This window comes from Notothenia coriiceps, unplaced genomic scaffold, assembly GCF_000735185.1.
Source record: "Notothenia coriiceps isolate Sejong01 unplaced genomic scaffold, NC01 NC01_scaffold00018949, whole genome shotgun sequence".
In the NCBI taxonomy this organism is placed as follows: Eukaryota; Metazoa; Chordata; class Actinopteri; order Perciformes; family Nototheniidae; genus Notothenia; species Notothenia coriiceps.
In genome coordinates, this window is record NW_011351650.1 from 7,971 (window position 1) to 28,709 (window position 20,739).

A 20,739-nucleotide genomic window follows, 5' to 3' on the forward strand; every position below is an offset into this window, starting at 1 on the left:
CCCCCACCCCCCGTCGACAATTTACTAGCGGTATTTACTTGCAGTACCGAGGTGGGCCGGCCGAGAGTCCCTGGCTGATTTGTAGTCCCAGTCCGCCCCTGAATAAGGGCCAGAGATTCAATAAATCATATCACTTTTTAATAATTTACTGAAGAACGTTTTGACATGTTTAGAGTGTTGAAAGTTGTTGAGTTGTGCTGTGTAATGCTTACAGGGTGAAAAAGGCCTTCAGGGAAGATCAGGTCCTTCAGGTCCTGTTGGGATAGGAGAACCAGGACTACCAGTGAGTATGAAAATAATCGTATTATTGTACCGACACATCAAGGTGTGTAAATGGCTTTAATGCCCATTCTATGCATAACAGTGTCTTGATAGGATAACACTTTGTATAAATACTCTTTTACAACTTTCAAATGTACTTTAGTATAGGCCACAATTAGGCTGTCATCACAAAAAGGTTAATCAAAAGTAATAATCCTCATTAGGCAGAGAGAGTTTCTCTTTTGAGAGAGTTATATATATACATATGTGTAATGGAGTAATATTACTTACGCATTGACGCATAAGCACATCTTGTTGAGGTGGAGTTCATTTTTACTTAATTATACACTGTTGGACAGTTAGATCTATAACAATGCTTCAAACTTTATAAACTGATCTCATGTGTTGTTTTAATAAGAGAATTCAAAGCAAATAGTAATTTCAGTTTCCGGAGAAATGTAGTGAAGCTTCAAACCTTTCCCCCTGAAATAAAGAAGCATAACATGGAAAAACTCAAGCAAAGTAAAGGTACAGTGAAATTGCATGTATTGTAACCTTCCACCACAGAGAGTAGTTTTTATGTTGAAAATGAAAGATCTGAATAGAAACTTTATCCTGAAGAGCGAAGAAGATAAATCACGTATATATAAGATTGTTTTTCCATCTGTTTTCCTTTGTTATTACGCATCATTTAAAAGTTTCCAAGTTGTCAAACATAAGCACACATGAGCAAGTTCAGAGCACTTTCCTCACATCCAAATATGCTGGGAATTTAAATTTTGAACACAATTCAACTCCATGCTGCCACCTGGAGGACACAAAATGAATAGTTGTTCAAGAGCGCACCTTCACTCTGTCTTGTGTTGAACCAAATCTATGTTGGATGTTGGTATTTATTGAGGCCTTCACATCTTAAGACTTTTATTCAAAGTTGTTTTTTTATTCCAGGGTCCACCAGGACCAGCCGGAGTGCAAGGAATCCCAGGACCAACGGGCGAGGGGCTTCCAGGGCCGAAGGTGGGTTAAGTTTTGTATTGACCGAACCAATGGTTCTCAATAATGTGCAGATAGGACATACTTGTCATTCTTACTATCTACTGCAATTTGAAGTAACATTTGAATTAATGGTTACATTGAGTTAAAGGGGCCCACCATACAGGGCTTGAATTCATGCAAATGATTTGGTTGTAAACAATTGAATATTCTTTACTTAATATGTTTAACACATTCCATCCTCTTCATTTTAAACACTGCACAGCTTTTTCTATTTTAAAATAGATACATTTCAAGATATATGTTTTAAGTTTTTCATCTTTTTGATATTTATGATTCTTGATTTCATTTTGTTCATATTGACTTTTATGCGACAAAATACCAAGGCACATTCCTGCAAAAAGGTTATGGTCAGTACTTATTTTTATTAGTATATAATACCTTGTCTGTGTACTATAATTGCTTTTTCATATTTTCTTATGGTATTTTTATTATGTCTTCTTTTATTCAGAAGAGGGGTTGAAATAGACGGTATCATTCTGCATTTTGAAATGGGAGTGAAGGAACGCTATAACCTCTGTGCAGTTGCATCTCTTTATATTTATTGCAGGTGCATAGCAAAAGAGAATGAATTACATAAATCACAACCAGAACACGTGTCACTGATTGCTGAAAAACATTGTGTAATTGCTTAGGAATTTACATTATTGGCTTTTTCATAACGTCACATATGAAACATGCTGCACACGTGTGAAGCTTATGGAAGATTGTGTCTACAGTACGTCACATTTTCAAACTTTTGTTTCAGGGGGATCGAGGATATGAGGGTCCCAGAGGAAATCGCGGGCTTGCTGGCATTGGGGTTAAAGGCGACAAGGTATAAATGTCTTATTTGTTTACTCAACGTGATGAAAATGTATGCGGATCCTGCAACATTAACTATACTTCGAGTACTCACCCAGGTCTCATAGATCACTGCATCTCTTGAATATAATCATCTTTTTTCAGGGAGGTTACGGGCCGCCTGGGTTTCTAGGTCCAGTTGGTGCTCCTGGTTTAGGAAATCAAGGAGAAAAGGTACAAGTTACATTAATGCATGTCAAACTGTTAGGTTAAGAAAATAATTCACACCTTTAAATAAAAAAAAACTGATTAGAAAACTTTTATATCAGCTTGAAAATGCATTGTCTCAAAGCCGAAAACAGGGCTGTTTTTGTCTCTATCTCTTTTGAGAGATGCATGGTTATACTGGACAGTAACAGGGGATATTTCACTGAATACCTTGACTTTTCATACGTTCAGTAATAATATTGACATACTATTAAATGCAGGGGGATCAAGGCCCAGTTGGACCTGCAGGCCCCAGAGGAGCTCAAGGTATCGGAATAACAGGAACAAAGGTAAGACAAAACGAGGGGGGGGGCTTCCTTGAACGACTATAACGTTTCAGAAACAGAAACTCAGATGCTAATTGTGATTGACAGTCGCTGATTTCCCCTCCTGATTGCATCTAAATCGTTTTGAATATTTGATCTAATAAATATGCCTGCGACTCCCAGCTGGCTTGTCAATCAAATGCAGGCGAGTTTCATGATGCAATTTGTGAATATTTAGTTGAATACATTTGTCCTTGGGGGTTTTCAGGGCAATCAGGGACTCCCAGGTGAGCCTGGACTGACAGGTGAACGAGGTGTTGGACAACCAGGACCCAAAGTAAGTCCTCTAAAATGTATCACACTACTTTCTCATCATTCTATACAGTACCGTATATGCCAGTGTGCCATTTTTTCTAATATGCGTTCTTGCTGGGAGTTAGACAGGAAGATTGATTCCACTTTCATATGTGTTTGCTTAATACAATACGAAGCTAGAGCTAGAAGCCCGGTCCAATGTTATCCAAAAGTGACTTTCTAAATAAACTGGTCATTTTAATATTGCTTTCATACTTTTGTTCCATATCCTCAAATGCACTTGCTCCTCCCCTTCCTCTCTCAGGGTGACCCGGGGTCCGAGGGGCCACCAGGTATACCAGGTGAGCCAGCAGAGGATGGAGCCCCAGGACAAAAGGTGACATTAAACCTAAACATGTTTTCTCTTGTGCACATAGGCCTACATTACATTACATGTTACTTGTTAGACGCTTTTATCCAAAGCGACTTACATACTCAATACTGTGGGCAATCCCCACAGGAGCAATTTGGGGTGAAGTGTCTTGCCCAGGGACACAACGACATGCTGACTGCAACAGGGTTTGAACCTGTGCTCCCCTGATCCGAACACCAACGCTCTACCCACTGCACCACACACCTCCACGTAATTAGAGTACATAATACATCAATATTTCTTACCAGTCTTTGCTTCATTGTCTGTTTCTAAATGACGGCAGGGGGACGTTGGGTTACCGGGGCCCAGGGGACCTGACGGGGCTCCTGGTAAAGGCACTCCTGGAGGGAAGGTAACAGAATCACAGTTAATGTGTATAGAACGTTTTTCTGTGATTTACAGATATTATGATTCAACGATCTTAAATGATATGATCACCTAAAGCTTAACTCAAAGTTGATGATTGAGTTATTTTGGCAGGGGGACAGAGGGGACAGAGGGAGCAGAGGACTGTCAGGTGCAGTCGGTCCTGTGGGGCCAATCGGGTCAAAGGTAAGAATAATAAATAAAATGTCTTATAACATTTTTGAATAGTGTTCCGAATTTCGAATAATGCTGCCACATCTCTTCCAATAAGTGAAAACATACAGTGGCAAGAAGTAAGTTCACCCAAGTTCAATTTTGAGCACCTTACATATAACATTGTATTTAATATTTATATGTTCAGCTGCTTTCTAGTAACTTTTCAGAGGGAAACATTGTATGTTTTGCTCGAAAAACATTTATTTAAAGAATAACTTGAGCAATGTTGATCATAATTAAAATATATGATCAACAAATAAAATATATATATGATGTATAGATTATAATACAAAGCAGTAAATAACAAATTGACTGCACATGTCTGATTCCCATGTTCCCTTGTCAATTTCAAGTCAAATGTTTCCTTTTTAGGGGGATCCCGGAAAGATGGGGCCACCAGGGGCAACAGGACCACCAGGGAGGGGTGTAGCTGGAGAGAAGGTAAAGTCTATGTGGTGCAAACAAACAGCTGCAGTAATAGTAGAAATACATTTTGGTCTTTAACACATTTCACGAAAGGAATACTCTAATAACAAAGAAATGTAATTAAAGGGAACAAATATTGACCAGAAATGTGTAGTGTGAAAGGTTTATACACCTTTCTTTTTTTCCACACAAAACCTTTTATTACGCTTCACAACCAAAGGGGCATACATTATTATGTATAAAGTGTTCTAAACTTTTATACAATAATAACACATATACAAAACCTCAGTTTTAGGTGCTTACCACCTTATTTAGTTTAAAGTAAAAAATCTGTTAATTATATTATATTCCCCTAAATTCTACGTACTGTTTATCTATTTCATTTAATAAATAAACAGTATGTTGTTTAGTTTGCGATAATATGATTGAAGAACAATTCGTATAGCTCTTGGGTGTTAGTTTTGTATCTTTTGCCCCATAGTTCCACACAGTAAGTCATTTATTTAAATATGAAACAACAATACTGTAAACATGGCAAGTTCTGATTCAAGATATCTACAACTGTAACTGTCAACAGCTTTGATCAATTCAATCTACCTCTGGTTATTTCAGGGACAACCGGGACTACGTGGTCCAGTTGGAGCTGTGGGAGAGACGGGAAGGGGTTTCCCTGGACCCAAGGTGAGCTCAGGTTTCCTTCACTGATCCTCTTAAGAAAAGTATAAATATAACAGTGGCACCGTTTGGTTTGTAGGGGGACAAAGGGCCTGCAGGGCCTGCTGGGATACCTGGACTTAAAGGTGACGGTTACCCCGGCCCTCCAGTGAGTATCAACACACCACAGTCCCTCTTTTAACACTTCACACTCAGCAATATTTCATTTATTTGACACAATGTCTTATTAAGGGACTTCTGGGGCCCCTTGGTCTGACAGGAGAGACCGGATCAGATGGCGTAGGTCTACCTGGACCAAAGGTAACGATTAACATAAAATAGGTCATTAATTACATTATCGTTAATTTCCGTTAATTAAAATTCTCTTGACATTGTGGTATGGTATTTTATTCACAGTCGTACTAGTTTAGCTTTTAACTTTTTTGCTGGGTTTATTAAGATCTTGTCGTTTTATACTATTCCGCAAATATTGTCAGGATGGGGTGACATGAGGGGGTCAAAAGATCAATTTTGGTAAAATGTTACTCTTAAATGTATGAGCCTGATATTTTCCAAGCAGGTTTTCTTTTCCATTTATCTGAGATTAGATTACTGTGATTATTGAAAGATATCTATAAATGTTATCAATCCATTTTCTGTTCAGGGAGATAGAGGCTTGTCTGGACCTCCTGGACCCACTGGACCACCAGGAATTACCCTAATTGGTCCCAAGGTAATCTGTCCTGTTCGAAATAATGGATTGCATGTGATTATATTTCCCTTTAAATACAGAGAGACACAGTTGCTTTATTTTGCAGGGTTCAGTTGGCCAAAGGGGACCGCCTGGTGCACAGGGGTTACCTGGAGAGGGCATCCAAGGAGAAAAGGTAACATTTTCAGCTACCAGATGTTAAATGTTTGATTATCACCTAGCTGTATTAAGTTATGTTAAAGTGGACCTATCATGCTATATTTGAATAATATATTGTAGGGCCATACCTACACTGAACAAAAATATAAATGCAACACTTTTGTTTTTGCTCCCATTTAGGAGTTAGGGTTAGGGTTTAACCCTAGGGTTTTCGGACCCCCCCAGACCCCCCCAATAAAGCAAAACTGCACGTTTCAGAGTGGCCTTTTATTGTGGCCAGCCTAAGGCACACCTGTGCAATAATCATGCTGTCTAATCAACATCTTGATATGCCACACCTGTGAGGCGGGATGGATTATCTCGGCAAAGGAGAAGTGCTCACTATCACAGATTTTTTCAGATTTGTGAACAACATTTGAGAGAAATGGTTATTTTGTGTATATAGAAAATGTTTTAGATCTTTGAGTTCATCTCATGAAAAATGGGAGCAAAAACAAAAGTGTTGCATTTATATTTTTGTTCAGTGTATATAAGGTATATTTATACGTTTTATTTTTCAATATACCAAACAGATCCTGCATTTTATCCATCCGTTTATGAATAGGAATATATTTTCTTTGCTGCCTCGTTTAGTAGAAACCCATTAAGTCTAGGAAACCAGACTCATGTGAGAAGAAAAAAAAAAAAACTCAAGAAGAAACTTTCCTTTAGTTCAATTTGACTCTATACATGAGTTCTCCTTGACACTGACTATCTCTCTCTTTCTGCAGGGGGAGACAGGATTTCATGGAATCGCTGGACCCAGGGGTCCTCCTGGACAAGGTCTGCAGGGGGACAAGGTAACAATATAATGTCAGCAACTCTATTATGAACACACAAAGTGACAGTAGACCTAGCAAAAATGAAAATCTGCATGAAATTAAAACTAAACGTGTTATTTGAGAGGCTTCAAACAAATGGGAAACAAAACGGCATCACTTAGAAAATATATCTAGTAAGATGCATACAGAAAGCATACAACATGCTGTTGACAGGATGGGATATCCCTTTCAATCACAGCCCTACTGTGTGATTCAAGATAATGTTTCTTTCCTCTTGCAGGGGGATCGAGGGTTCAGAGGTGAGAAAGGCATCAGGGGAGACGGAGGAGGACCTGGAGAGCACGGAGTCAGTGGACCTATGGTAATGGGAGGGATCAGATTCCTAAAAAGATTTAAGCCCTCATGAAATTACTCAATATGTGAACAGCTAAAAAATGTCAATCTTTTTGAAATCACAGGGTAGAGCTGGACAAAAGGGAGATCCTGGACTTACAGTAAGTAAAGTGCACCACTCATTTTAGAATATCGGGACATAGCTTTGTTTTTGTTTCTTTTCAAACGGAGCCATACATGTCAACCATCTGGTTTTAGGTAATGTGTGTATACAGGGTTAAGGTTAGTGTATTTTAATTTGAAAGTATTCATATCCACATCCGATGAACATGGACGAGTCTTCGCCATTTATTTTATAGAATACACAATATTAGGGGATACTCATCATTTGAAGTTGAAGGGTCTCTGAGGGTAGTAGGCGTATTATTGAGGTAAGACAGGGGATCAGACATTTGAAGGAAGCATAAAGTAAAAAGAAGCTGGTTGAGGTGGTTCTGGTAACGTATCAGTATGCATGCTTATCAGGACTTATGACTTGTGGTCGCCTTCCTTTGGAGATTTTACAGGCATGCCAAACTGGTAGTAGAACCCGGGGCGGACCCAGAACATGCTGAATGGTTTTTATATATTATCTGGTTTGTGAAGTGAAAGTGGACGACTGGACTAATTAGCTTAGCCTGCTGCCACCGCAACCCAACTCTGGATAAGCGTAAAAAAAATGAATGGATGTTTGAAGGTGGTCTCAATTTTTTTCAAACGGATTTCGATTCAAACATCCTTACATTAAAGGTGAAAGCAAGAAGAAGCTAATGTCTTTACTGTAACTCAGAGACAATTAAGTTTGTATTACAAGTATTGCACTTTCTTTCTTTCTTTCACAGAGGGAAGATATCATCAAAATCGTGAGATCCATATGCAGTAAGTAATCAGAAGCTGCATTGTTGTCAATCCTTTATGTCCACGTGTCTATAACCTGTTGCTGTTTCATTAGGTTGTGGAGTTACATGCCGCAAAGCCCCCTTGGAGCTGATTTTTGTGATCGACAGCTCTGAGAGTGTGGGCCCTGACAACTTCAACCTGGTCAAAGACTTTGTAAACTCCCTAATCGACCGAGCCTCTGTCAGCCGGGACACCACACGGGTGGGTGTTGTCGTCTACAGCCACATCAACATGGTGGTGGTCAACCTCAGACAGGAAGCCACTCGTGATGAGATCAAGTCTGCGGTGCGCTCCATGACCTACCTGGGCGAGGGAACGTTCACAGGTAGTGCCATTAAACAGGCCAACCAGTTATTCAAGAGTGCGCGGGCAGGTGTGAGGAAGATGGCCATCATCATCACCGACGGGCAGGCCGATAAAAGAGACAAAGTCAGTCTGAAGAGTGCGGTATCAGAAGCTCATGGGAGTGACATCGAGATGTTTGTGATCGGCTTGGTGAATGAGAGCGACCCTCTGTATGAGGAGTTCAAAAAGGAGATCAATCTCATGGCCTCTGACCCCGACAGCAACCACGTGTACCTGATCAATGAATTCAAAACACTTCATGGTAAGCAATCCGTGTTATCAAATTAGAACCATAGGTCTACAAAGAACAGTGATTTGTTAAAAAAATGTTTTAAAGTGGAAAAGTGCTCAAACGAGTTGAATCTCACTCAATTGTCTCTTCCAGCTCCCTCCCTCTCAACTAAGAGGGCAGGAAACATCTGTGCTATATATCTGGTATTAAAATAAACTGCAGATGGTTCAAAATTAGAACAAATAGTTCACATTTTGTTCAATAACTTGGACTTGAGTCTGTGAAAACTAACACTAAGATAATCATTAGAATGACTTCTATGGCTGTAAGTACACAGAGGAGTAAATTACTTCATATTTACTTTGTTGGTCTTTTGATCCTAAAGCTCTGGAGAGAGAACTGCTGAGTCAGATCTGTGAGGACGATGGAGAAAGACATTTGTTCAGCTCTGTCCCGAGTTCCAGACTGTCTCCAGGAATTCCCGATTTATCCGATAATGTTCGTGAACCTCCATACAGGACGGATACTGACACGCCCACCTTCACAGGAGACTTCAGGAGGGTTCAGATAGTGGTGAGGAGAATAAATCAGTAAATGTTTTGATCTACTGTGTAACGACAGTTTAGTGTATCAATGGGAACAATTAGGAAGTCGGTCATTACTTTTTATAAAGACGTTCATTGTTCCCAGAGGATACATCTTGATGACTTTAGTGATCCCTTTACTTTTCTTCTGGTGCCAAAAGCAGCAAAATCTGTATTCATCTAATTAAAGCTAAATATTTACTAAATAGGCAGAAAGTTGTTACCTAAATTCATTGTCCCCAGAAGATGAATCCTAATTAATTTAGTGATTCTCTGACTTTTCCTCTAGCTCTATAATGAGGTGGACATTGTGGTTTGAGTTAAATGTATCTAGAACTATTGGATGATTACAATTTTAGTTTTTTTTCATTTGGTAGCTTTTCAGTAAATCGTCTAAGTACGTCTCAGGGTTTTCATATCGTAAATGGAACCGTCTCAGGTGTTATAACATCATGATTGTATTATCTTACCTGGATAAATAAAGGTTTAAAACGTTACTGTTACAGCCCGGCCTTCCAGTGCCACAACCCGACAGAGAACCCATCACTCCACAGAGACCAAAGACAGACGACAGAAGCTCCTCAGAGATTCATAGATGGCCATTCTTTGACATGGATCCTTTCAGACCCGTCACAGAGTCCTTCCCACAGTTTGACATGAAGGACCCCAAACGTGTGGTGATGACGGGAGTTATCGGGCCGGCAGGTCCAACTCTGATGACACCGCCCCGGTTTACTAGTATCCTTCCAACTACTCCACTGCTGCTGTCTGAAACCAACATACCTGGTAAGTGCTGAAGAGATTAGAGAATGAAGAAATAATAGGTTCAAATGTGACAAATCAAGTCGTAAAATGGTAATGTCCAAGCGTCTGAAATAAGAAAGGTTCAAAACAGAAAAGTATGCAAAAATGTAAGGAATAAATAGTTTAACCTTTTATCCTCACAAAACGTTAGATGAGAAGCTTGCTATTATGTAGCCGTATGTATAGCAGTTGGGAGCTAGTTATCTTAGCTTGGAAAAGATAAGTCAACATTTCAAATATCTACATGAAAGTGATAAACCGAAATTATCTGTAATAAAAAAAATACAATTTTTGAATTGTATCTAAAAAAGTGTTACTTACATGTTTCTGTAGCCGCTCACACATTTAAAGTAAGCCTTGCTAGCAGTGAGGCTCTAGATGTGGTGATGTCAGTCTTTTGGTTTGGTCCAGACTAAAATATCTCAGCATCTCCTCGAAGTAGATTGATTTGCACGGACATTAATGGTCCCCAGAGGATGAATCTTACTGACTTGGAGATTCTCTGACATTTGTGGCAGTAAAGGAAGTGGTAGTTTTAAGTCAAATATCTCAAAAACTATTGCTTGCAGACTTTTCTTCTTCCAAACTATCTGGAAAAATGTTTAATTTGTCTAAACATTATACCTGTAAAACTAATTTCAAGTTTTACTTTGTATATCAAATATTTAGTCAAAATGTTTGCCTGCTAACCCACTACACTTTGCATGGCTAAATAATGTTTAAGTCTACTTAAAATGTCCGCTTCTTGTTTTTGTTGTCTAGCTGAGGGCTGCAACCAGACGCTGGATCCAGGGCCGTGCCGGGACTACGTGGTGAAGTGGTACTACGACCCCATAGCTAATTCCTGCGCTCAATTCTGGTTCGGAGGCTGTTCAGGAAACAAAAACCAGTTTGAGTCTGAGAAGAGCTGCAGAGAAACCTGCGCCAAAGTCTAACATCCCCATGTATCACCAGTCACAAATAAAACCTTCTGTTGTTCCTCCACAGTTGCCTTCGCCATGAGGGTCACTTCAAAGTCAGCGCCTTAGTATTCTTCTTGTAGCTACTTCGACCTTGATCGAGAAGATAAACACCATTCTTTATAAAAGATGCATCATTAAACCTAATTAGCCCAAAATGTTGATTGAAGTTCAACATTTTTCAGTACGATTAGTACTCTTAAATGTTTGTTTTCCTTTTGGCCTGAGAGATGTGTGTATTGGTTTTGTAAACTAAGCTAATACAGAGAAAAGAATGCCTGTGGTGTTACTTACATACTGTGGAACAGTTCTGCTGAAATTAAACTTTGTAACTACTAACCTTTCTATTTAGAAAAAGTAACCATTTTGTATGTTGCAATGATGTATTTGTTACTTAATGTTGTGAGTTTATTGTATTTGTTTATGTTTAAAGTAATACTTTGGGGAAAAAATGTATTTAATCCTCACAAAATGTATTTCTCTATATATTTCCACATTCACTATATTTTTTAATAGATAACTCAACTTAAACTGTGAGCTACTAACAAATAAATTACATTTTAAAAGATCTCCGATTCAGTCTTTCAATGCAAATGATCAAATTAAACAACACCAATTCAAATGTGATTCTCATTCATTTTCTTCCGATATAAACCTGCTTTTTAAACATTACATATCTGCAGTTGGCCCACCCTCGCTACACAAATCGGTTCAGAACCGTAAAATAAAAGAACAAAACGGCAGGAAGATGACTGAGAAACACTTGAATCACCTCAAACTTTCAAGTTGGACATGATTACATGTAATTAGTGAGGAGAGGCGGCTGCTCTCAGAACAATGCATCTTCAGCTTAAAGCATAACAAGCACATGGAGGGCCTACTCAGCTGCAAGGCTTCTTGGTGGTGACGTAGGGTTACATCTTGAGATAAAATGCAAATGGAATGACCGGGCTGGGCGAGAGCTTGGTATGTGATATTTTCCATGAGCGCTGTTTTTATCATTTGAAAACCTGTAGATAACCTCCGGTCCAGCAAGTTAATAAAACCAGAGTCAAAGTAATGGATACAGTAATAAAAACCGTAAAAAAATCCTTTTATATTTGACTTTGATCGTACATCCAGTGTTACATTCATTATTTGAAGTTTTCCAGATTGGCATCATTTGTAAAAGACAAGAAGTGAAGTCATGATGATGTATCCAGGATCCTTAGATGGATTAGGATCCTTTCCTTTGAACAAGCCAAAGTAGACAATCGTGTTTGAATTAAACTCGCTCATGTTCAGCTGAAAGAGGACAGAAACAATGAGGTTACACACACTCAGTAAATATATACAGAATCAGCGGTTCATTTTTTTTTTTATCAAGGGCCGTACCTGTGTGGTGATATCCGTCCTCCAGGGGTCGACCTGCAGTCCATCACACCATCCTCCTCGTCCGTACAGCCATGTGCCGTGCTCGTTTGGTACCGCGCCCTCTTTCACTCTCAGGGTGCAGCCCAAAGGTGATCCTAATGGTTCCCCGCCAAACAGATATGAAAAAGGACAATACATTAATTTAAATGGAACTCAAAGTAGGATAGTTTGTCAACTACCTTCAGTAAATGTTCCTCAAAATATTCCTTACCGGCAGAATCGAATATGAGAGTGTTGTTAAAAACATTGTTGATCAAGAAGTTGTGGGAGGTGACGCAAAATTCTCCACAGTGGTTGTCATCGTAGCCGTGAGCTGTGATGATGGCGTATAACTCCACCTGAGGACAGACACACAGCAGCTGACGGACAGGAAATATATAAATAGTTAATAATGATCGGCATCAGATCTGTTACCTTTTTGGTTGATGCTGGGATGTGGACTTCGGTTGGCTTAAATCTTTTGTTGTAATTTTTGTCAAAGGTTCCCCCATTGTAAAGTGCCATAACTCTGAATGGGCGGAGTGTCTGTACACGATAATCTGCAAAACAAAATGCTTTGCATTTAATTTAAATGTTTACAAAATACTAGGAGGTGATAAAGTATTGATCTAGCAAAACCACAGAGTAAAGAAATACTCTTTTACAAGTAACATTCCTTTATTCAAGATTAAATAATAAGCATCCAAATATACTTTAAAGAAGAGTAGGTGTATATTTTGGTAAGGTTTTTTGGTTGGTGTTGTGCTGGCACAGGTAGCTTGTGCATTTCACAAAGGAATCATCAAAGTCTTATCTTTATCAAAATGAATATATTTTGATGATGATTTATTTATTGACAACATTTGTATTACTCTGAATCTGCCAAGTTACTAATAACTCATGCTTTCCAAAAACAAAAGTCAGTAAATACACCATTTTTGTTTGGGATGTAAACAGTTAAAACAAGTAAAGTGCTGAAATATGTTTTTGGGCATAAAATGTGCATCTTACCAAATTTAATTTAAAAATAAATAAATTCATAATCTAAAATCTAATTTCTAATCATGCCCAATAGACTCCTGTCAAAACATCACGTGTCCTAAAACATACAGGCTGCACTCTGTTTTTAAGGAAGCTGAGTCAAAGTATTTCCAGGAACTAAGTTTGTCACTTTTATCCAGACATCTTCCAGTAACAGACTGTTCCTTCCTGCAGAGAGATTCCTGCGCTCTACTTTTGAAAGATCCAGCAGAGAGAGAAAATGGATAGAAAGTGCTCTGTGGTGATTTTATGTCAGAGGGCAGCTCTCCATTGTCACAGTGGGAGGGTTGAGATCTGAGCATGAAATCTTCTCTGAGCTGATAGTTTGGTGTTAAAAAAAACACATAGCTGGTGTTAGTTCTGACAACGAAGGTGCAAGATGCACATAGTTTTAGCCCAAGATACTGAATCTTTTAGATTTTTGATGTTCCTGAAACAAATCATGAGTCACGAATGCTTCCTTCCTTCGGTTCCTTCTAACCGTTTGCACTAACCACATCCTGTAAGAAAAACAATTCTGTACTCCTCAGATTGAGCAACAATTAAAAGGTTCACTGTGTTATGACACTTTCTACCTGTCTTGTTGCTGACACTCAACCTCAGGTTGAGGGAGGCGATCCACGGCATCGCCCACCAGACCGTCTTCATGGTGAGGGTACACCTGTTGCCGTCCAGCAGGGGGATCAGAGGAGACACGTCTGTCAGCCAGCGCCCAGTACCTCTGGAAAAATAAAAAATACAGAACCATCAAATCACACATATCAGAAAAAAACAGGCTGGTATTTAAGAGGAATACTTTGACATTTTGGGAAATGCGCATATTTGAAAGAAATTGAATACCATTGTGTTGTGATACCATGAAGCTAAATAAATGTTTTCTTTTCTTTTAACAAACCACAAAAGTTGTAGATTATTGATATTGTTGGGAAAATACTGAATGTACTCTTCCAATACCATGATAACAAAGGCCCAACTGTAGCCGTGTACGTAACAGGATATAGGATTACCTAGAAGAGCGTCAGGAGGACAAACTGTTTTAGGAATATGATAGCTATGTGACAATGATTAACATGATGATTCAGCCTCTATGGAGACAGGCATATGACAAGCATGATCATTTCTGACGTGGGCCTTAGCTAATCTAAACTAAACATTGTATACTGCAGCTCTGTGTGTGATGACTACTTCCATTCTTGCAAGGATAATAAATACATGTATCCTGATATTGAAGCTCAAGCCGGTGACGAGTGACGAACAGATATGAATAGTCATTTTCATGATCATCTTTTGTATTCATGCCATCCGATTGTTTTCTATCAGCATCTTGCCTGCGGAAGGCTGTGATCCATCGACCGAGCTCCATGTTGCAGTGCGGGCCGAGGGGATCGCAGCAGACAAACAGCTGCACTGTGTGATCCCAGTGAGCGCAGGACGAGTCTCTATTGCCGGGACACGACAGAGACGCATCCAGCTCCAGCTTGTCAAAATTTGACAAGGCTGCAGAAAGACATAATGGAAAAATATTTGGGTCATTAAATTGCTAAGGTTCCCCTTGGGCTGCAATAACTGTTTACACTGATGCTCCTAATTCCTTTTACTTTTCATGCTCATTTTGTCTCGCAGAAAAGGGTCAGTTGTTTTGAACCAGTGCATGACATTAAGGATTTTGGGAGATGGCCCTGTGGGCCATCTAAGCTAATTTACAGATGGCCCTGAGCCCAATAGAGATTGCACTGAAAAATGCGCGCGGACGAAATGACGTACGAAGGGTTTGGGGGGCCTCCCCCTAGAACATTTAGATTTTTGCAGGTCTTAGATGCTGTCTGGTGCATTCTATAGACTGAATTATAAGATGAACCACCACAATATTACAATTTCAATTGTATTCTTCATTTCACTTGTTTGTGTTTGCTCGCTTGCATGCCCTGCATAGCTTTAATAAATACTTAAGTTGTTGGTCAAGACACTTTCCATCTGTTGAAGGCAAATGCCTTCCCAGATGTAAAAAAGTAGAAAACATTAAATTCAGTTATAACTGCCAAAACAAACATTATTTACGCTATTATGGCCCCTGTTAAAAATGTTTGTAATTTTATCTACTGTAAGTTGGTCGAAGGAATGCCTCCTCATCCAGAAGCTGACCGAGCAGCCGAGTGCATCCGCGAAGCACACACAATGGCGACGTCAGAGTTCCCGTTAGCAAGCAAATCTAAATCTCTTTGCTCAAAATGTCCGGTCAAAATAATTTCCCTTTAGCGCAATACCGCTTCAGTTGCGCAACTTATGTGACAGACAAGAAGAGTATGTGACAGACAAGAGTAGTCAATTCTAATGTGTAACACTTAATGTGGAGAAAGAGATGTGCTGTAGTCCCGAGCTGTAATTCCTGACGGGCTACCGGCCCCGGAGATCATAAATCGAGCCCGGTACTTCGGAGTGCGACCAACGGCTAGCCCGTTAGATAATATGGTCATAGTACGTCGAGCGCCTAGGTCATTTTACTCACTGGGGGCTGCATTTTGATTTGATTAGATATTGGATCAAATCCATCAAAATTCATTAATTTATCGATGCACACTATAAGATTGACTTCACACACAAAACAAGGCGAGTGGCGACCGTACACTAGTACGTCTCGGACGCACAGCTGAGCAGTCGTCGTCGACTAGAAGAGAAGGGCAGTCTAATCTAAGCTGCCAAAAACAGTATACTAGTCTAGGTCGGATCAAAATCGATTACTATACTGTGGACGAATAATTTTCTGTGGCACTGGATTTGTATTCACAGCGATACGTTGACCCACTCCTTTCATATCCGCAATAAAACAAAATTCCGGTCCTTGCTCCGTCAATCGTTGTTCTAGTTGCGTGTNAATAATAATAATCTCTGTCTGCAGTTCCTAGTTTACCAGCCTGATTCTCAAGCTCTTTATGAACAGACATTCAAAAAGCCGCTCAACACTTTCCCCTCAGGGAATCCCCTCATCATCTGAAGTGCAGATACCTTATTCTGATAATTTGCGTGAATATAAACATGAAATGTATCCATTCAGACCTTCATTTGTGTCCTTACCACTGTGCCTGCCAGTTGATGAAGCTGAATGAGGGGTAAATGAACCAGCCCATCTCAGCCAGCAGCCCCTGATGGTCAATACTGATGAAGAAGTTTGGGGACGGAGTGTATTGGAAGGACACAAACACCGGCTGTCCAAACCTAGAAAAGACAAATTCAAAAAAGATGTCAAATGTAAACATGATGGTACAAACTTTCAAACAATTTACAATGAGCCTAAATCAGCAGATAAATCAAATCCAGAGAGATATGGAAAGATGATTTTTAGGAGATAACACTTTCCCCCTGAAGAGCTTATCAATTATTTTGGAAACGTTGGTATAAGTTGTGACAGCAGCTTCATTAATTAAAGAGGAAGCAAACAGATTTAAGAGAAGAATTGCTTCAACCTTTAAAGTGTTCAGTTAATCTATGTTCAAGGCTGTTAATCATCAAAGTGAGGAAGCGTCTAATCCTCCTGGTGACTCTGCCTTACTGGAGTGCCTGGGCGACAGAAACCTCCAGATGCACCATGGCAGCGGGGATGCCCAGCGTCGTGTCGCACTCATCCCCGACACAGTTCATGTCCTGGATCGGGTTACCGGGCAGAGTGTAGACAAGGACACCGGAGGCGTTGGATTTAGTCATGCTCTGCACCTGGAAGGTCAGAGTTAATGAAGTCATATCAGATAAAGGTCAATACTTCCTGTGTGTTTACAAAAACATGTTAGGAGGAAAAAAATTATGAAAGGCAGCAGGATTGAGACAGAGGGCTATTTTTATTATCACTTCACTCTGTTTATTATTCTATTGATTATGTTCATTAAAGGTTTGTGAGAAATGCAGATTGCATTTACCCCAAGTTAAGGATATTCCTTCAAAAGCTTGTTTTGCCCAAAAAGCTCTAATATTTAATCCAAGGATTTTCAATATGAATGTAGAGAACAGCAAAAAAAACAGCAATTCACGTCACATTGAAAAAGCTGCAACACTTGTAAAATATTTGGTGGTTGAATAGTGTTAACTACATACCACCAACCCTGCAATTAAAGGATGACCATACTCTATATCCTAAGCCAAAGCCCACAAGTCAAGTCACAAACAAAAGGGCAAAATGTATCTTTGCAGACTTCCTTTTTTCCTCTTGTTTTATCCGGCGAATAGGAGTATGACTGTGATTTCAGCACTGAGTCACTTCTCAGACGGATGGAAGGAGTGAAGGATTTTATGTTTTATTTTTATTTTTAAAGTAGATGTGATTAAACACAAGACAGATGTTTTAAATAGATGTGCTAAAACCATCAGACCTTAGTGAAGAAGGAGCAGCCGCCCTCAGACACCCAGGCCAGAGCACCCTCCACCGAGGGGGAAGGTTCACACCCGTCGCCTGCATCCGTCAGCAGATACGTCCTATGATCCCAGCGCACTGAGAGCCAATCGTACCGTGCATCAAGTCTCTTGATGATTATAGGCATGTGCCACTCTGTGAGAAGAAAAAAACAACAACTTAAAAAAATGATTTAAAAATAGGAACTTGCTCGCCTCTTTCGTGTTACAGGATATTTCCGTGAGACTTTAAGGGATGTTTCCTTCAAAGAAAATCCTATTTTACAGGAAAACAAAGCAACCATATTGTGGGCAAAGTAAAGACAGTATTAAGTTATTTGAGGAAAAGCAACACATGTATAGTGCAGTTATAGGTAGATTATGAGAGTGATATAGTGTCTTTACTTGATGTATAAATTACACTAATGAAAGATAGTCCCACTCCAAATGATGCTCTTACCTTTGGATTTGAAAACGACCTGGGAGAAGACGCAGCCACGCCCCATGCAGCGCCAGTAGTAAAGCACATTGGGGATCCAGTTCCCCAGAGCGAAGACCGGCACCGGAGAAAAGTGCAGCCTGGACAGAACCTCCTTATTGCTGCAGAAACAGGCAGGATGTTAAACGTGGTTTGTCAAAGTGGTTACCAATATGTTGGGGTTGAGCTAACTGACATTTGTGATAAACTACACCCTGAAAAAATAATAGTCTTTATAGAAGTCGTTAATTGAGGCTGTATCATGGTAATACATATTATTCCACGTTCTATTGTCACAAAATGTGTGGAATTTTACTTTTATCATACTCTGAGTCAGAATTATACACGTTAGTAGCCTTAACAAGCACAACATTTGTATATCTATGTTCTAAATGTGTTAACAGTGGGGGTTTGTTCATATATTAATAGTCTGATTTATATACAAATATTTGTATTCCTTAAAACATAGACATCATTTTTGTTATGCTTCTCTGAGTTGTATAGAGATATCCATAATTCCATCTGTAAAAACCTTTTACTCTATATTATATAATTTTAACAAAGAAAAACATAATTTTGGTTAAGAATTATATTTCAGAAATGTTTGCAACGGATGATGTTGCCTATTTCACACAAATAATCAGACATATATTTTTTAAATATATCTGTTCACTTGTACAGTCTTCCCTTGATATATAAAACATCCCCGCATCACTGTGCTTTAGGGCAGGGCAGAGCCCTAGGGCAGAGGTCTGTCCCGGGTCACCTGCGCATGGCGACCCTCTGCAGCTGCTCCCTCATCCACAGAGCGTCACTGACCGCGGAGTCGTCCAGCGACAGGAAGAGCACCTGGCTGCTGACGGGGAGCTCCTCCACCAGGCTGCTCAGGGACGACTCCGAGCTCCACAGACACTCCAGGAAGGCAGACTTGTTGGAGAAGGCGTGGATGATGAGAGGACCCCGCTGAGCACCGGGCTCGTAAGAGAACTCCCCATCCAGAGTGGCGACCCTGAAGGCGGCGGCGGGGTCTCCTGGCTCCGGGCCGTCCGGGGAGGAGGCTTTACTGGACCGGAGGCTGAGCGCCGCCGAGTCCATGGACTCACAGGCCGCCCCATCCTCGATCAGTTTCGGTTTCCCTGCAGCTTCACTCACATGAGCTGTCAGAACAACAGCAACGAGCCACAACATTGAGGGCTTTGGACGCAACAAAACCATGTTCTGCTCACGCCGAGTGGCTGTGAACTCAAATAGTCTATGAGCCAAACATACTTTTTTAACAGATTGTATCTATGTGTCAAAGGTCAGAATGCTGACTCTTTCTGATCATGGCTTGACGGACTTCCTAATATTATCCACTCACTGATTTTTGAGTTGGAGGCGGGCCGTGCTGCTGTCTACGGTGGCCCAACGGGGACACGCGGCCTTAAAAAACTCGAAAACGCGATCTCAATTGGTCGCCAAATTAATCCGGATTATTCACATTTTGGATAAACTTCACAGGGACCCTTAATGCCTTGAGCAAACATATGGTGTTAAATAGTCTCAGAAAATCTCTATCGGCTAATGTATTCAACTATGTTGTAAAACAGTCTTATTCTGCAATATTGTGTGTAGCCTATATCACTTAAATGTCGAATTCATCATGTGACCGTGCACAACAAAAAACATTTAAGCATCATAATACAATAATTATAACACAACTGCCATTACTCCATTCTCATACAATGATACATTCGGCATATATCCGATTTTTTTTTCTTCTAACGTAGGATAGAATAGGCTACTTCTTAAAATCAGGGACTGCTGTTGAAAATGAAACTAAACTGTTGAAATGATGGCTAAACTTGCATATATAATGAATGAAATATTACGCTAGTGTGATTTTTACATTTAAATACCCATCAGTGTAAAGCAGTCATTTTATTTTCGACCAGCTACATTAAAATGCTTTTCAAACTGTGTAATATGCATAATGCAATCATATCTAACACGCTATATTACACTCTGAGAGGGGGCATCAGGCAAACAAAAGTTAAGCACAGTCAAAGATATGATTCAAAATGAAGCATGTGACTCAGAATAATTGGCGGAGTCGACCCACATCATCCACTCCAGCTGTGCGTAAAAGACCTTATGCGTTAAAATCCCGTGGCATAATCGCGCATCACCGCAAATGAGGATTCAGAAACAATCCAGCCTCGAGGTGCAGACTACCTGAACACACGTATCAAATATTATCTGTAAATCCAATTGTTAGGTTTTTACGCAGACGAATTTCATTGAAATTACGCAGGGATTGATATTATGGAACTAGTTAAACTTGTTGTAGTGTGTGTGCTGCTTCTTACAAATGTTTTCTGTCAAGAAATGGATGTTGACAAATAGAAAGAAGACATCGAAGAGGTAAGACTTATAAAACTTATTTGAAAAACCCATTTCTATACCAGAGTATACCAAATGATGTATGGAAAAGGAACCACAGCATCACATACAATTTGAACAATAATAATGATTGTCTTTTGTCTTTGAAGTATAAAATCTAAT

General features: G+C 39.8%; 2 protein-coding genes across 2 annotated transcripts in view; one reads left to right on the forward strand and one right to left on the reverse strand.

Moving 5' to 3' along the window:
- LOC104951329 (collagen alpha-1(XXVIII) chain-like) overlaps positions 1-11,903 on the forward strand; it is an 18,035-nt gene extending 6,132 nt beyond the window's left edge. Inside the window, exons 13-35 of the mRNA XM_010777962.1 lie at positions 215-283; positions 1,210-1,278; positions 2,063-2,131; positions 2,263-2,331; positions 2,586-2,654; positions 2,899-2,967; positions 3,250-3,321; positions 3,641-3,709; positions 3,838-3,909; positions 4,312-4,380; positions 4,978-5,046; positions 5,120-5,188; positions 5,272-5,340; positions 5,684-5,752; positions 5,838-5,906; positions 6,661-6,729; positions 6,992-7,072; positions 7,170-7,205; positions 7,926-7,962; positions 8,036-8,590; positions 8,946-9,133; positions 9,651-9,930; positions 10,711-11,903. Coding sequence (XP_010776264.1) covers positions 215-283; positions 1,210-1,278; positions 2,063-2,131; positions 2,263-2,331; positions 2,586-2,654; positions 2,899-2,967; positions 3,250-3,321; positions 3,641-3,709; positions 3,838-3,909; positions 4,312-4,380; positions 4,978-5,046; positions 5,120-5,188; positions 5,272-5,340; positions 5,684-5,752; positions 5,838-5,906; positions 6,661-6,729; positions 6,992-7,072; positions 7,170-7,205; positions 7,926-7,962; positions 8,036-8,590; positions 8,946-9,133; positions 9,651-9,930; positions 10,711-10,883 — 2,460 coding nt within the window. The 3' untranslated portion in view covers positions 10,884-11,903. The remainder of the gene's footprint in view (positions 1-214; positions 284-1,209; positions 1,279-2,062; positions 2,132-2,262; positions 2,332-2,585; positions 2,655-2,898; positions 2,968-3,249; positions 3,322-3,640; positions 3,710-3,837; positions 3,910-4,311; positions 4,381-4,977; positions 5,047-5,119; positions 5,189-5,271; positions 5,341-5,683; positions 5,753-5,837; positions 5,907-6,660; positions 6,730-6,991; positions 7,073-7,169; positions 7,206-7,925; positions 7,963-8,035; positions 8,591-8,945; positions 9,134-9,650; positions 9,931-10,710) is intronic.
- An 88-nt stretch (positions 11,904-11,991) lies between these two features.
- Positions 11,992-19,558, reverse strand: LOC104951330 (uncharacterized). The gene is made up of 12 exons (XM_010777964.1): positions 18,962-19,558; positions 18,178-18,317; positions 17,699-17,874; positions 16,888-17,048; positions 16,413-16,553; positions 15,986-16,005; positions 14,669-14,837; positions 13,916-14,061; positions 12,735-12,859; positions 12,532-12,658; positions 12,282-12,415; positions 11,992-12,191 (listed from the first exon to the last, which is right to left on the reverse strand). Exons 1-12 carry the CDS (start codon positions 19,408-19,410, stop codon positions 12,066-12,068), a joined length of 1,914 nt encoding a protein of 637 aa, XP_010776266.1. The 5' UTR covers positions 19,411-19,558; the 3' UTR covers positions 11,992-12,065.
- Between the last annotated feature and the right edge of the window lie 1,181 nt (positions 19,559-20,739).